At 52.2% G+C, this 15,086-nt stretch overlaps 2 protein-coding genes across 4 annotated transcripts; both read right to left on the bottom strand.

The window, feature by feature from the left end:
• Positions 1-8: 8 nt before the first annotated feature.
• On the bottom strand, positions 9-5,013 carry tpp1 (tripeptidyl peptidase I). The gene is made up of 13 exons (XM_030116879.1): positions 4,938-5,013; positions 4,123-4,200; positions 3,825-3,964; positions 3,589-3,739; positions 2,592-2,713; positions 2,343-2,515; positions 2,062-2,260; positions 1,737-1,925; positions 1,584-1,656; positions 1,386-1,506; positions 1,126-1,287; positions 730-855; positions 9-655 (listed from the first exon to the last, which is right to left on the bottom strand). Exons 1-13 carry the CDS (start codon positions 4,946-4,948, stop codon positions 515-517), a joined length of 1,686 nt encoding a protein of 561 aa, XP_029972739.1. The 5' UTR covers positions 4,949-5,013; the 3' UTR covers positions 9-514.
• Positions 5,014-5,548: 535 nt separating this feature from the next.
• mis18bp1 (MIS18 binding protein 1) lies at positions 5,549-14,676 on the bottom strand. 3 transcript variants are annotated; one of them, XM_030116850.1, is made up of 18 exons: positions 14,004-14,676; positions 11,787-11,915; positions 11,396-11,686; positions 11,048-11,304; positions 10,882-10,955; positions 10,440-10,561; positions 10,272-10,362; positions 10,076-10,179; positions 9,814-9,968; positions 9,583-9,727; positions 8,940-9,470; positions 7,436-7,742; positions 7,177-7,346; positions 6,959-7,092; positions 6,743-6,885; positions 6,568-6,655; positions 6,424-6,478; positions 5,549-6,225 (listed from the first exon to the last, which is right to left on the bottom strand). In XM_030116850.1, the coding sequence occupies exons 1-18, from the start codon at positions 14,599-14,601 to the stop codon at positions 6,119-6,121; spliced, it is 3,501 nt and encodes a 1,166-aa protein (XP_029972710.1). In that variant the 5' UTR covers positions 14,602-14,676; the 3' UTR covers positions 5,549-6,118. The 3 variants fall into 3 exon arrangements, with proteins under 3 accessions (XP_029972710.1, XP_029972709.1, XP_029972711.1); XM_030116849.1 differs by having other exon boundaries at positions 10,076-10,194; XM_030116851.1 differs by lacking the exons at positions 7,177-7,346; positions 7,436-7,742 and having other exon boundaries at positions 10,076-10,194.
• Positions 14,677-15,086: the final 410 nt, after the last annotated feature.

Below are 15,086 nucleotides of genomic sequence, written 5' to 3' on the forward strand. Positions count from 1 at the left end.
ACGACATCTCCTCGTACACAGGCAGCTTTAATCAGTTCACACGCACACACACACACACTGCAGGCTCTCGTCAAATCCAGCTGACGTCTGATTCCCGGTCGGACCAAACCAAGCGGCAGAAAGGCGGAGTGTTCCGCTGCGTCTCGGTGGCATAATTATTATTAAAACTAATTGCATGCAGACATTTTATTTTCAACTAAAAAACACTGAGCTGAGCTCATCCCTGCCGAGTAAAATCAAACACATTCAGCAACACACTCTTCCTCCACTCTGCACACAGATAAAACATCATGTCTCCATCCAGGATGAAGGTTCAACACTGTCTTCATTAAACATAAAGCCTGGAGGAGGGTTCTGCTCGGCCCGTCCCTCCAGGAGGATTAAAGCAGGAGGTTCTGATCCTGCTGAATCAGAACAGCAGAAAGGAAGTGCAAAAAAAACCCCCGACTGTCACTGTCGTGACCTAAAACCACGTCTACGCCTCAGAGACGGGACAGCTGGACAGATTCCGGTCTCAGTCTGAGCGCAGGGCGGCGAGCAGGGCGGGGTAGTCCGGCGTCCCCCAGCCCGTCACGGGGTCCCAGGACCGCGCCGCGCAGAAGCCCTTCCCCTGGACCTGCTCGTCCAGGCAGCTCAGGTGGCAGCCTTCCGTCACCTGCGGACAGGAAGCGGGGGGTTAGCGGCGGGGCCGGGGGCGCGGGAGCGAAGAAGGCAGTGGGCGGGGCTTACGTCGAACAGAGCCTGTCCCTGCAGCCGGTAGAGCCGCGGGTTGAGGAAGCCCAGCGGGGGCAGGCCCTGCAGCAGGCGCTGGTCGTTGATCAGGGACAGCATGCCGCCCACCACCGGCGTGGACGCCTGCGGGACGAGACGGACGGTCAGCGTCCTGTCAACATTTCATCACTTTTAACCTGTTTTTCTACCTGATTTTAACAGCTTCACTCCTTTCTCTCCACTGTTTTGTAGATAGTTTAAACCATTCTTTTTTTTTTATTTATTTCCTGATTTCCTGATTTCCAGATTTACACCTTCTAAAGAGCAACGGATTCAGATTTACTGTCAGTTTTGTGAGTTTCTATATAAACTGGAAGCAGTCTGGGGTCAGGGACCCGTGGACAGGCGTCGTACCGACGTCCCCGACACCCAGGGGATGGGCACGCGGTTGCTGACCACCCAGTAGTTGTCCGACAGGGCGGCCATGTCGGGGTAGGCCCGGCCGCTGGTGTTGAAGTAGGACTGGGGGGGGAGGCTCTCCGTGACGCTCTTCAGGTACGCCTTCACCGCAGAGACCTGCGGAGGGACGAGGAGACGGACCGAGACCCGGAGACGCGTGAGACGCTTCCACCCGCTCCACACGCCACCTTTAAAACAGGAAGTGGTTTTCTTACCTGGTATTCCGGCATCTCGAAGACGTTGCTGAAGCCGCCGCCGCTGATGTAGTCCGTCACTTCGTACGACATCTTGAACGGGTTCTTGAACGACGTTCCGCCGACCGTCGTCACGTACGGGCTGGAAGTCAAAGCTCCAGATCAGCTTCGGCAGCGAGACGGTTCAGTTCTAACGACTCGGATCTGAGCGCGCTTCACCTGGAGGCGGGGAAACTGGGCCTGAAGCAGTTCTGTCCTTTATCCTGGTGTTTGCATCCGGCGCCGCTGTCGCCTGCGGGAGGTCAGAGGTCAGTCCTGAAGCGGTGAGCGGCCGCCGGAACCCGCCCCTCCACCCCCCGGCTGCACACCCACCTGAGGCGAAGAGCAGCGAGATGCCGCGCACGCCGGCCTTCATGAACTCGGCGTTGATGCGCGCCATGTAGGCGGCGGAGAGGCTGTCCTCGTCGTCGCCGTAGCTGACGGTGTGAACCCAGGGCAGGTCGGACATGTTGCTCAGCAGCACCATCCACTGCAGGAAGGGCTCCTGGGACTCGTGGCGGCCTGGACCGGAACCCGGGGACGGGTTCAGGGAGAAGGGAGAACAGCGATCAAAGCCATTATGACGGGTGAGTAAATGTAATAAAGCCGACTGAGGTTCATTCAGCGGAGCCTAACAGGAAGTGGAGGCCGCCGTCACCTGGGTTGGTGAAGAACCAGGTGGAGATGTTGGCGCCGGTGCTCATGATGTACTCCACGTCCAGACTGGCCTCCAGGCCGGCCTTGCCCGCCCCCTGCGTGCCCACCACGCGGGCCACCTGGGACTGGTGCTGGAAGCCGCGGCCGAACATCCCCATGAACTCGGCCAGGTCGGCGGGGTGGTAGTACTGCTCCAGGAACTGCGGGGGGCGACGGAGACACGCGGCTGAGCCACGGCGGCGGCGGCGGCTGGTCAGGTCGGGTCGGGTCGGGGCGTCGTACCTGCGCCACGGCCTGGCTGTTGTTCTGGGCCGAGCCCACGTCGGCCTCCGTCATGTTGTAGCGCTCCCTCAGGATGGCGGGGGTCACGCCCAGGTGCAGCCCCGCGGCGAGGCTCCGCCGCCGCGACCCGCCGGCGTCCCGGCCTCTAGGGGGGAGGCGGTGGAGCCCCCCCACTGGCGGGGAGACAGACGGATCGGCGTTAAGGGGGGACGGGCTCCGGACGGCGAGCGGCGGCAGAACTGGGCTCACCGAAGTCCAGGTGCTGGTGGAGGTCGTCGTGGACCTGGTACGGGGCCGAGGACCGCACGCTGGACACGCCGTCTCGGACGTAGCGGTGGAACCGGCTTCCTGGCAGCAGCGCCTCGGCGACGCTGGAACACAGACCCAGCAGAGACCAGGATCAGAGCCAGGCCGGTTCAGCTCTTCTGACCCTCTGAGGCAGTTTAGACCATCTGACACGCAGGTTTTATTGTTGACCTTTGACCTTTGCTGCTGAAGCTCGTTCAGTTTGGCTCTTTCAGCAGTTTTCGGGAATTTCTGCGATTTTATTTCAGCCGTTTTGACTCTTTTGAACATTTTGACCATTTTTCCTTTTTCCTATAATTTTTAATTGTTCATTTATTTGAGCATTTTTCACAGTTTTGAGATAATTTAGCATTTCTGATTCTAATTTTGACCGGCTGCTTTCTGTTGGACACAATTTGGAGACCTTTGGTCAAACTTCCCCTTATTCCCCAGTTTAGATGTCTCAGTTTTTTCCGGAGATGAGAGTTGTTCTGAGGTGAGACGACCTTCTGACCCGGGAGCTGAAAGTTTACGGTCTGGTCTGTTGACCCGTCTTCTCCCTTTAATCTCCTGTGAGTTTCATTTAAACAGCTGTTTTCTATTCCAGCAGCTTCTTCCTGCTTTGAGTTTTCTTTCTGTTCCTTCTGCTGCTCTTGTGAGATCTTTGAGGTTTCTGGTTCAGGTCCGTGTGGCGGCCATGAAACTGAGTGTTTCTATTTAATAATGATGTGGGAACAAATCTAAGATCCACACCAGCGGCATGAATGCAACAACAGGTAAAACTGTGTGCAGGCCAGAGGAGCTGCTGTTAGGTAAGAAGCTATTTTTATCAGATTTCAGCAACCTTGACCCAGATTTGAGTGTTTCACAAGACTGCAGCTTCCTGCTGGAGTTACAGTGAGAACCGGAGAGAGGGGAACTTCATCACGAGGAGGGGTGAAAGCGGGTCAGACGTGCTTACGCTGCAGTCATGCTGCACTGCAGGAAGTCCTGCGTGAGAACGGCGAGGCAGCGCGTGATCCCGTGACTCTGCAGCCACCCGCGCACCGCCTTCTGCGTCAGCTCGGACGGACGCACCAGGGACGCCACCTCCTGCAGGCTCAGGTGTTTCCCTGTGGAGGAGCAGGTCAGCGCAGGTCAACGCAGCGTCTCTGGCTCACAGGTGATTAAACCGGCGGTCATCGACGGCAGCGTTACCATACTGAGGCGAGTCGGGGTCGGACACCAGCCTCAGCGTCTCCTCCAGCAGCGCCACGTTCTGCTGCTTCAGGGCAAAGGTCAGCTGCAGCTCCTCCGACGGGTCCAGCCGGCCCACGTCGGTCCAGTCCTCCGGGATCCTGCACATTCAGCATCCTTCAGTCCGACGGCTCCTCACTGCCTTCCCATCCCTCTCAGTCTGAATCAGCATCAGCATCCTGTCCTCATCTGCTCTGACGTGATCGGCGTTATGATGGGTTTTTGGTTTATGGGAGATTAAAAGCTGAGGTTTACTCACAGGACATCTTGGTCAAATTCCAGATATCCACTCCGGACTGACGTGGTGACGAAGAGGAGGAGGAGGGACAGCGCCAGTCTGAGGACAGAAACGCCACAAACAGCTTCACCACAGAGTCCCAGCATGAATCAAATATCAGCTGAGATTATCATCTATTAAGCACAACGTTATTACATGAATCCACCGAGGTGAAAATCATGGACTTGACACATTTTCTATAAGACTTTGGCACAAATCAAATAATCTACTCTGAAACATTTAAACAAGTCTTGGCATGTAGCTGGTTTATCATGTGATTGATAAAATTCAGTCTATGACTTTGATATTACAGGAAAAAGTCGAGAACAATATTTTTTTTAATTATTGCAGAAGTAGAACTACTGTCACACTGCACTGATTGTAATCGATTACAAGTAAAAGCAAAGCTACTTCCTCATAAATTAAAGCATTGATTATTTTTTTGAGTGGTGTAACTTTATAGACACACAAAGTAATCCTGGGAGGACTTGTAACCGGTTACTTCGCGTTCCATTCAGGTATTGATCTGGCCGGATGTAGATTCCGGAGTCAGCTGAGAAGGTCAACATTCAAACTAAACACTTTTTAAAAGAAAAACACACACAGCGCCTCAGTGTTTCTGCCCCGGAAGAGTTTCATTAGCGTCACTTTAACCTGCCGAGTGTTTTTATCTAGGTCAACACACACACAAACACACTCTCTCTCTTTCTCTCTCTCTCTCACACACACACACACACACACACGCTCTCGAGGTAAAGTCTAATCACAGCTGAAGCCGGAGGTAGTTTCGGACTCACACTCTGCTCATGTTGTCCTCCGCTGCGGCTCCGGGTCGACTGACCGCTCAAAGACTGTTACTGTGACACAGCGGCGGTCACATGACCGCGGTCACGTGACCGGCATCCTCTTCCTCCTCCTCTTCATCTTCAGCAGCGCGTGCTGCATTCCTCACCCTGTTTTCTCTCGGTTTATTTATTAACTCACACAAACATCTTGTTTTATGTTTCTAAACCACAGACTCGGTTTGGTTTTATTTTATTAACTCAGACTTCTTATTTTATTTTCGCATATTCTCAGTTTTTTTATTTCATCAAACTACGGGCGAACTTAGTTTTTAAAATCACTTTAACTGTGTTTTCTCCTCAAGGTTTTTATTTGTCAGTTTGTTTTCTCCATTTTATTTACCTTTTTTTTATTTTATTAATGCATATTCTGATTTTCTTTTTTCTGTCACTTTTTCAACTCATTTTTTGTTTCAGCTCACAGATCCAGTTTGTTTCCATTTCCTCATCCACTGTATAAAGATTATGTGTTTTTTAATCACCTGCTTTGCTTCCTGGTTCAGCTCTCATCACTCAGAACAGACCTGAGGTCAACAGGTGAATCTGAACTTCCTCAGGTCACGGGTTTGAGTCTGTCCTTTTCTGTGTGAAGATTGCATGTTCTCACTGAGCATGAGAGTGGTTCCGCCTACACCTTGGCCTGGCTAAAGACTCAGGAGAAAGATGGAGATTAATTTTTATTTCAAATTGTTCACACTGATTTTGATTCATGTCCTTCCATCTAAAACTCAAATCAAACACATAACCTGTATATAGAAATATACACGACTTCTGCATGTCTGACACAGAAGCTTTGCATGATGGGACATTCCCACAAAGCATTCTAAAATAGGATGGCGCCTCGGTACAACAGGTCCCAACAACTAGACGTGAACTGCTTTCACCCCGGCTCACTCAGGCGTCCCGGAAATAGACGCATTACGAGACGTCTGTCGTCCAGCAGAGATCAGTCAGCCTGAAACCGTCCAGCTCTATCAGAGGAACAATCGGTCAGGCGACTGAAGTTTAACCAAATTCATCCCAGAAGATTTATTCTTTTATGACTTTGTACTGATCTCACTAAAACCGAAAACGATTTATTACATTTGAAACAATATTTTACAAAGAACATATTGAACAGTGAGCATCAGCTCCACTCAGTCGCTGTCTGAAAAGTAGAAATCTTCTTCTTCTTCTTCTCCGCTGTCCGGTGAGGCCAGCTCCTTCCCAGAAAACATCTCCCAAACCACAAACGAGTCGTTTCCTGTGGGAAAAGTAACGGATTGAGTCACGTTAACCACTTCCTGTTCCTGAAAACATTTCACCGGTCTCAATAAAACGACCAGGAAAACATGAAGGTCACGTTCGGGGCTCGTCTGACGGCGTTCAGACGTTTCTTCTGCTCCAGCCGACCGTCACAGGAAGCGTCGTCTCGCATAAACACGACTTTCAGGACACTTGCCTGTTTGATCACATCTCCTCAGCGGCTTTTTCACCGACGGTGTGGGTGTGAACTTCTGAAAGAAAACAAGAGAAGGTTTTATAAAAGAAGAAGAAGCGACGCAGCAGGTGAAGCCTCAAAGAGCCTCAGTCAGAGGAGAAGTACTTTTGAAGGACGCGATCGCTTCTGGACGTCAAATCGGCTTTTCTTCATCCTCTTCTGCAGCTGGAAGACGTACTTGTCGTCGTTACTCCTGTGAAGTGATTAAGAAAAGAAGTTATTTCTTCTTGTGAACGTGTTGATGAGGCTCTACGGTCTGCGTGCGATCCCTGTCCAGCACCTGTTTGGCGATCCCATCATGCCCGGCGTGATGTGCAGACACTGAGGAGTCTTCGCCTCGGGGAAACACGCCGACCTCGGGGTCAGAGGCTCCAGCTCGGACAGCACGATGTCGCTGTCTTCGTTCAGGCACAGAGTCTGGATCTGCCGGGGAGAGGAAGAGTTGAGCGGACGGCGGCTGGACGGACGGAGGAGGGACGGAGGAGAGGGAACCCACCTCGACGCGTTTGTTCTGCATGTGGGCGGAGCTGAAGGCGTCGTCCATGTCGTCTCTGGGCATGGCCTCCAGGAACTGCCGCACCTGCTGCTTCCTCTTCAGGGTTCCCGCTCGGGCCGATATCAGAGGAACGTCTGCAACCAGAGGGAACCTCGCTGGATCAAGTGACCGAGACGCCAGACGGCGGTCCCGACCCCCCCGCGGCGCCGCTCCTCTACCTGCGGCCTTCGGCGCCTCGGCCTTCCTCCTCGTGGCCTTCTGGGGCGGCGGCTGGCTGCTCTCCAGGGCCGTGTAGCGGCCGTGGCACTGCTCTGCCGAGCGGGTCTCCACCATCCCGGCCACCCGCTCCCAGTAGCCCGGTGTGTGTCTGGGATAGCAGGAGACGGCCCTGCCGAGCGGAAACACACACACACACACACACACACTCTGAGAGCGCTCTGGAGGAGAACCAGCAGCAGGAGGGAACAGAGAACTTACTCCTGCAGCCTCTTCAGCTCCGCCTCCGTCCATCGGTCTTCGTCAGGGTCTTGTTGAGTCGCTGCTTTTCCCGTTCTGACCTTCGGCCTCCGGCTGGATGGAGACGCCGTGGGACGTTTTGTTCGGCTGGGTTTGGCTTTTGTTGGCGCTGCGCTGCGTTTCTTCCCGGGTTCTCGGACGCTCTCCTCAGAGGACTGGGGGTCTGGCGGCGCCCTGCTGGGAGCCGTCCCTCGCCGCCTCTGGTTCCTCCTCTTGTGGGTGAAGTCGTCATCAGATGACTGGTCGGAGTTCTTCTGTTCACACATGTCTGAGGGGTGAATTCAGCAGAAACAGTTCTTTTATTTCAGGTCTGATCGAGCTCCACATCAAACTGACCTCATCGTCCAGATTAAACACTGATCCCTTGATCTGTGTGTCAGGAAACAGTTGTGCTCATAAGATCTTGTGAGAAAAATTTTTTTTGAAACATTTTCAGAGAATATGCATAATATGTTGGTCTACATCATAATTTCTGGAATTTAAATTAAACATTTAAAGGGGCTGTATCATGCAAAATTCACTTTTTGTATGTTTTAACCTTGTTATATAGTTATGTACTCACCAAAAACACCCCCAAAGCATTTTTTTTCCTTCGTGCCTGCGTGTTTGAGCTTTCCTCCTGTTTGTGCTGCTCAGAGAGGCAGCCCCTCCCGCACCCGTGAAAACGCTCTGTTTTCCCACGTTGACGTCACACGGTGAAGATGGCTCCCCTGAGCCCCCCTCCCGCAGGCCCTCGGCAATCAGCGTTGCCGCTTTTTTCTAACTCTGATTACGGAGATAAACTTTAACCATCGTCAAAGCAACAATCAAGCAAGAGCAAGAGTCTGAAGGGTCTGAAGGGTCTGCGCCTGGTGAGTTTCTAACAGGAAAAGACGTTTTCGCGTGTCTTTGCGTGTGGATAAGGTAGAGCTAAAGAGATAAAGCTAGCCAGCGTATTTGTTTTGAAGCGCTGATTGGTTGAAGTAGCTGTCAGTCAAAGTCCACAGGGGGAGAGGCGGGATTTTCAGTGAAACGGAGCGTTTTCTCTTCCGGGTTTCAGAATTAGCCCCAGAAAATCTTTTATTTCACACAAAATGACTTTAACTTAGCGCCAAAAATAAACTATTACCATGTTAATGCCATTTCTAGGGTTTGGACTAGCTAAAAAAGCAGGATACAGCCCCTTTAAATCATAACGACAACAGAAACTACTGAAATGATCCCGATCACATTTCCTCTCCCCGGTGCTTCAAACCGTGTTCGTCGATCTAACACCGGTGGCAGCCTGGAGCCTGTGCCGTCGAGGACGAGGCTCTTCACAATTGAACTGAACTGAAATCTCCAGGGTGGGTAAACCTCAGATGAGGGTCACTGAGGTAGCTCCTGTTGTTGTCATCATTTAAAGAGTAACCACAGCTGTTTGGCTTCACCAAAACACTGACCAAGAGAGAAAGGAAAGTTTATTAAAACCAAATTCTCCCTCTACCTGCGGCCTTCGGCGCCTCCGCCTTCCTCCTCTTGGCCTTCTGGGGCGGCCGGCTGCTCTCCGGGGCGTGCCGGCCGTGGCGCTGCTCTGCTGAGCGGGTCTCTGGAGACGCTGTGGGACGTTTGCTTCGGCTGGGTTTAGCTTTAGTTTGCGCTGCGCTGCGTTTCTTCCCGGGTTCCTGGACGCTCTCCTCAGAGGACAGGAGTTCTGGCGGCGCCCTGCCGGGAACCGCCCCTCCTCTGCTGCTCGGCGCTCGCCGCCTCCGGCCCCTCCTCTTGTGGGAACAGTCTTCGTCGGACGATGAGGATTCGCTGATCTCTACAGCAGCTTCTGGGGATTTGAGGTTATTCCTTCTCGTCCTCGACACGGTTGTTGAAGGATTGTTGGATTTCTGTCTTGAGGACTTCTCCGCTCGACCTCTCCGCTGTGGGACTTTGGCTTCGGGTTCTTCTGGAGATCTAACCTTTCTTGAGACTTGAGGCTTCTGCAGCGGCGGCGACTCTTCTTTGGATGTTTTGCTTCCTTTTGAAGCTGAGAAAGGAAAAAACACTTTGTCATGTGGCTCAGAATGTTAAAACTCAGCTGTAAAGGCCGATGCTAACGCTACGCCGCTAGCAGTTCAGTTCCGGAGTCATGTCTGTACCTGGACCAGGGCTGGAGCTTGATGCGGGCGGCTTTTTGGCCCGAGGGCCTCGTGTTGGACGCTGCGCCGACGCACCTTTATCCCCGGCCGGCGGCAGACGGACGGGAGCCTCTGAGGGACACGCCGGCTGTATTGCTAAGGCCGTCTGAGAGAGACAGAAGGAACGGGTTAAAGCAGCCGCGCCTCCGTCAGGGAGCCCCGCGGAGCGAGCCGCTCCACCCGCAGGCTCACCGGGACGGGGATGGTGGTCTCGTAGCACTCGTGGATGGTAACGTTCATGTGCGCGTCCAGAACGACTCTCCCTCCCCTCCAGTAATCCAGCGGCGGGATGACCAGCCGGCCGCTTCTGGACACTTTGGCAGAGTCGAGCGGAGGACTGGGACCAGCTGGAGAGCAGGGCACGGCACAGGATCAGGCCAGCAGGTGAAACGATCCGTTCCAGCCACAGGGTAAAAGCTTCAACCCACCGGTCGCTCCTCCGGTCTGCACTCACCAGGGCTCAGAGGCTTCTTGGCTCTCACGGACGAGGCTTCGGGCTTCTTCTTGGCCGTGTTGCGTCTCCCATCATCGCTCTTCCTTCTCCCTCCACTTCGACAGCTAAACGAAACGATTCTTCATCTCTTCATTTATTGAACATTCAGCAGCAAAAACAGAGCGAGTCCGTAAGAAGGCGACAGCCATGGTCTTACTTTCTGGACTCTGACTGGAACTTCTCGAACAGTCGTTTCCAGTCAGAGGGGAAGCCGTTAACGAACTTCTTCAGGAGCCACTGAGGGAAGTCTGAGCAGAGCGAGAAAACAGACCGTGAGCTGCCCGATCCGCCTCAAACCCACGTCTCTCTGCTTCCCGTCTCTCACCAGATGAGACGCTCTTCATCATCCTCCCGACCAGGATGTAAATCCTCCCCGAGACCGTCTTCAACACCGTCTTGGAGATCCGCTCCACGATGACGTTACTGTTCCAGTGAACGTTCTCTGAACTGCAGACAGCGTCACAAACATACGGACAAAATTAGCCACTGATGAGGAAAAAGTGACAAACGTTTTGGAAACCATGAGTCGTGTACTCTGCTGCACTGAGGAATATTAAAATATCTTGACAAGTTCATCGATTTGTGAGGGTTGTTTTTTTAATGTCATAATGTAAACACAATGTTGTAAAAAAAAAAAAAAAAAAAGGAAAAACCTTCAGATCTTATGAAATATTCTAACATTTCGAAGTATAAACAAACAAAACAAACCTTTTCTTACTGTATTCTCATTAAAACTAAAACACAATATGTGGAAAAGAAAAGCTCACCAGTGAATTCCGTCGACGTACAGGCCTTTTTTGGTTTTCCTCAGACACCACTTCTTCAGATAGATCACACTCTCCTGCCAAACAGAAACACAGAGGTCAGATGAGGAGTCACTGAATGTTTTGTGGAGAACTGGTGTACCGTCTTGGCCTCTGTGTTTCCACTCACACTGGGGAGCTTGATGTGGGAGGGCCACCTGCTGTTCAGCGCTGTCGCCTCTCTCTTTGGGATGAAGACTTGTGGAGAGTTCAGCAGCAGCGGGTCTTCCAGCAGAGTGGACAGCGGCGCTGCTGCAGGGCTCTGGGCCGTGTTCCCAGAGGGCTCGGCGTCCGACGGGACGTGGGCACAGACGCTTTCTGAGGTGTTTCTAGAAGCAGAGTCCTCAGGTTTGGAGTGAGGAGCGTCTCTGAGCTGCTGAACCTCATCTGGGGAACATGTGCCATTAGAAAGGTCATGACAGGGAGGCATTTCATGAAAGCAGTCTACAATGTGTCTGTTGCTCAGTCTGACACACACCCGCGTGGCTGAGCTCTCTTCTGCAGAGCTGAGGGCCTTTCTGTGGATCCCTTCTGTTTTCTCTGTCCTTCATGAGAGCAAACACCTTGGCGGGCGACATGGGGGTGTTCTGGGCCACTCTGGCGTGATATCTGTTCGGTAAAGGCCCGTCGTCTCTGAGCGCCCGGAGCGGCACATCCTCTGTGAGCTCACACTCCGAGTGGCTGCTGTCCGAGCCTCCAGTCACACGTTCCGGGGCGGTTCTCATATTAACATCCTCCAGTCGACGCACGAGGAACTGATCCGCTTTACCTGCAAAACAAAAAAAAAAAAAAAAATCAGATTTTTCATGAACAAAGCCATATTGTGGAAAAACGTGAGGAGCTGTTGAAATGCTCTCAGATGCTCTCACCTCCATTGAGGACAAACGTCCTGCTGCTGCCGTCCCTCTGCAGGTTCCTCTGGCTCTCTCTCTCACATGCATACGGGAACATCTGCACTGGAGATGATGGAGGACTCTGATCCAAAACTGAACCACGGCCTGTTTGAGAACACAGACCATGAGGAAAGACTAAAACTGTCTTCCTGTGGAAATCTGTTCGACCCGAACCACGGTTTGAATCCCTTCTCACAGTCTGTCTGACTCTCTCTCCTTCTGTTTCCCAAACTAAACCACAACAGCAGAAAGCCTCCGAGTCCGGTTCTGCAGAAAGACTCCTCAGAGCCTGGTTCTGCAGAAAGTCTCCTCAGAGTCTGGTTCTGCAGAAAGTCTCCTCAGAGTCTGGTTCTGCAGAAAGACTCCTCAGAGCCTGGTTCTGCAGAAAGACTCCTCAGAGTCTGGTTCTGCAGAAAGTCTCCTCAGAGTCTGGTTCTGCAGAAAGGCTCCTCAGAGTCTGGTTCTGCAGAAACACTCCTCAGAGTCTGGTTCTGCAGAAAGTCTCCTCAGAGTCTGGTTCTGCAGAAAGACTCCTCAGAGTCTGGTTCTGCAGAAAGTCTCCTCTGAGTCTGGTTCTGCAGAAAGTCTCCTCAGAGTCTGGTTCTGCAGAAAGTCTCCTCAGAGTCTGGTTCTGCAGAAAGTCTCCTCTGAGTCTGGTTCTGCAGAAACACTCCTCAGAGTCTGGTTCTGCAGAAACACTCCTCAGAGTCTGGTTCTGCAGAAACACTCCTCAGAGTCTGGTTCTGCAGAAAGTCTCCTCTGAGTCTGGTTCTGCAGAAAGACTCCTCAGAGTCTCGTTCTGCAGAAAGTCTCCTCAGAGTCTGGTTCTGCAGAAAGACTCCTCAGAGTCTGGTTCTGCAGAAAGTCTCCTCAGAGTCTGGTTCTGCAGAAAGACTCCTCAGAGTCTGGTTCTGCAGAAACACTCCTCAGAGTCTGGTTCTGCAGAAACACTCCTCAGAGTCTGGTTCTGCAGAAAGTCTCCTTAGAGTCTGGTTCTGCAGAAAGTCTCCTTAGAGTCTGGTTCTGCAGAAAGTCTCCTCAGAGTCTGGTTCTGCAGAAACACTCCTCAGAGTCTGGTTCTGCAGAAAGTCTCCTCAGAGTCTGGTTCTGCAGAAAGACTCCTCATAGTCTGGTTCTGCAGAAAGTCTCCTCAGAGTCTGGTTCTGCAGAAACACTCCTCAGAGTCTGGTTCTGCAGAAACACTCCTCAGAGTCTGGTTCTGCAGAAACACTCCTCAGAGTCTGGTTCTGCAGAAACACTCCTCAGAGTCTGGTTCTGCAGAAACACTCCTCAGAGTCTGGTTCTGCAGAAACACTCCTCAGAGTCTGGTTCTGCAGAAACACTCCTCAGAGTCTGGTTCTGCAGAAACACTCCTCAGAGTCTGGTTCTGCAGAAAGTCTCCTTAGAGTCTGGTTCTGCAGAAAGACTCCTCAGAGTCTGGTTCTGCAGAAAGTCTCCTCAGAGTCTGGTTCTGCAGAAAGGCTCCTCAGAGTCTGGTTCTGCAGAAACACTCCTCAGAGTCTGGTTCTGCAGAAACACTCCTCAGAGTCTGGTTCTGCAGAAAGTCTCCTTAGAGTCTGGTTCTGCAGAAAGACTCCTCAGAGTCTGGTTCTGCAGAAAGTCTCCTCAGAGTCTGGTTCTGCAGAAAGGCTCCTCAGAGTCTGGTTCTGCAGAAACACTCCTCAGAGTCTGGTTCTGCAGAAAGTCTCCTCAGAGTCTGGTTCTGCAGAAAGACTCCTCAGAGTCTGGTTCTGCAGAAAGTCTCCTCTGAGTCTGGTTCTGCAGAAAGTCTCCTCAGAGTCTGGTTCTGCAGAAAGTCTCCTCAGAGTCTGGTTCTGCAGAAAGTCTCCTCAGAGTCTGGTTCTGCAGAAAGTCTCCTTAGAGTCTGGTTCTGCAGAAAGACTCCTCAGAGTCTGGTTCTGCAGAAAGACTCCTCAGAGTCTGGTTCTGCAGAAAGTCTCCTCTGAGTCTGGTTCTGCAGAAAGACTCCTCAGAGTCTCGTTCTGCAGAAAGTCTCCTCAGAGTCTGGTTCTGCAGAAAGTCTCCTCTGGGGTTCCTTCTTTAAAAGAGCTGTTCGTTTCCATGGTCTCATATGCTTGTAATTGTTTATTTCTCTCTCAATGAACTGTGAAATGCCTGTTTAACCTGAAACTACTGAGCTGTAGCTGGACGACGGCAGTGCAGATGTCTTACGTGTGTCCGTGGAGGCTGCTGGAGGTGGGGGCTCGGACCTGTCCTCTGGCCGGGCGGCAGGGAGTTTCCTGCGGTGCGAGTAGCAGCTGGCGTGGTTCTTGTCCCCGGAGGTTCTCCTCAGCCGTGGCCGCAGGACTCTCTTCCTCAGCCGGGTCTTCATGGGGGAAACCACGCTGTCCTCGGTAAACACATGGTGTCCGCGGATTTCCGACACGTCGCAGCCCCCGAAGTCTCTGATCTGCGGCGGTTTTGTCAGGACGGCGGTTGACTCGAGGAAGGCTCTGGGCGCGCGGCCCCGTCCGCCTCCGCTCTCTCCCGGACTCTCCTCCTCCGTCTGGCTGCCGGAGCCCGAAGCCCCGCAGGTCCTGGGGGGGCTGGGTATGGGGGACAGGGTCAGAGCCCGGGCCTCGCTCAGCTCGCCGCTGCTGGCGGTGGTGGAGACGCTGCCCGCCCTCCGGGGCCTGCCGGCGGCTGCGGGACGCTCCTCCGTCCGCCGCATCGTCTCCGTCTGAACTTTGTACTTCAGCTTCGCGAAAGCCTTTGCGGGCGATTCGAGCCACGGAGCCGGCCGCTGCAGCGCGTAATAATGAGACGCCATGGCGTCGAGGGATAGTTATAAGCTATTATGATCTGAAAGTGGCAATCTGTTTACAAGCGAGCTGCAGAGTTTGAATTTCCTGACTCGCGCTGTGTTTGGTCAGAATTCTGTGACGTACTTCCGCCAAATCTTCTTCTTCTTGAGTTTTAGCGGCAGCTTCCATCCTTACAGTTACACTACCGCCACCTCCCGGTCATATTTCCTTATGCCGTTTATATTTCCCCCTTGAATAAAAAATATATAATATATATAGGGCATATAGAATATTATATATAATATAGAGAATATATATTCTTTTTTTATTTAATTTTATTCTTATTTCTTATCATATTTTACCCACCTATGCCTGTTTTGCACTAACTGAAGAGCTTTTGCAATTTCGCTGTATTTGTTGCAATGACAAATAAAGTTCTTTTCTATTCCATTCTACTCTATTTTATTCTATTCTATTCTACTGTATGTTCAATTCTTAGTCTTGTGAAAGG

This window comes from Salarias fasciatus, chromosome 19, assembly GCF_902148845.1.
Source record: "Salarias fasciatus chromosome 19, fSalaFa1.1, whole genome shotgun sequence".
In the NCBI taxonomy this organism is placed as follows: domain Eukaryota; kingdom Metazoa; phylum Chordata; class Actinopteri; order Blenniiformes; family Blenniidae; genus Salarias; species Salarias fasciatus.

Coding starts and splice junctions, on each gene's coding strand:
- tpp1 (XM_030116879.1), bottom strand. Junction 2,714..3,588: donor CAGTGCAGCATGACTGCAGC/GTAAGCACGTCT, acceptor TCTGTGTTCCAG/CGTCGCCGAGGCGCTGCTGC. Junction 1,657..1,736: donor CTCGCTGCTCTTCGCCTCAG/GTGGGTGTGCAG, acceptor GACCTCCCGCAG/GCGACAGCGGCGCCGGATGC.
- mis18bp1 (XM_030116849.1), bottom strand. CDS start 14,601: ATGGCGTCTCATTATTACGCGCTGCAGCGGCCGGCTCCGTGGCTCGAA. Junction 9,728..9,813: donor AGACCACCATCCCCGTCCCG/GTGAGCCTGCGG, acceptor TGTCTCTCTCAG/ACGGCCTTAGCAATACAGCC. Junction 7,347..7,435: donor GAGCTGAAGAGGCTGCAGGA/GTAAGTTCTCTG, acceptor TCCGCTCGGCAG/GGCCGTCTCCTGCTATCCCA.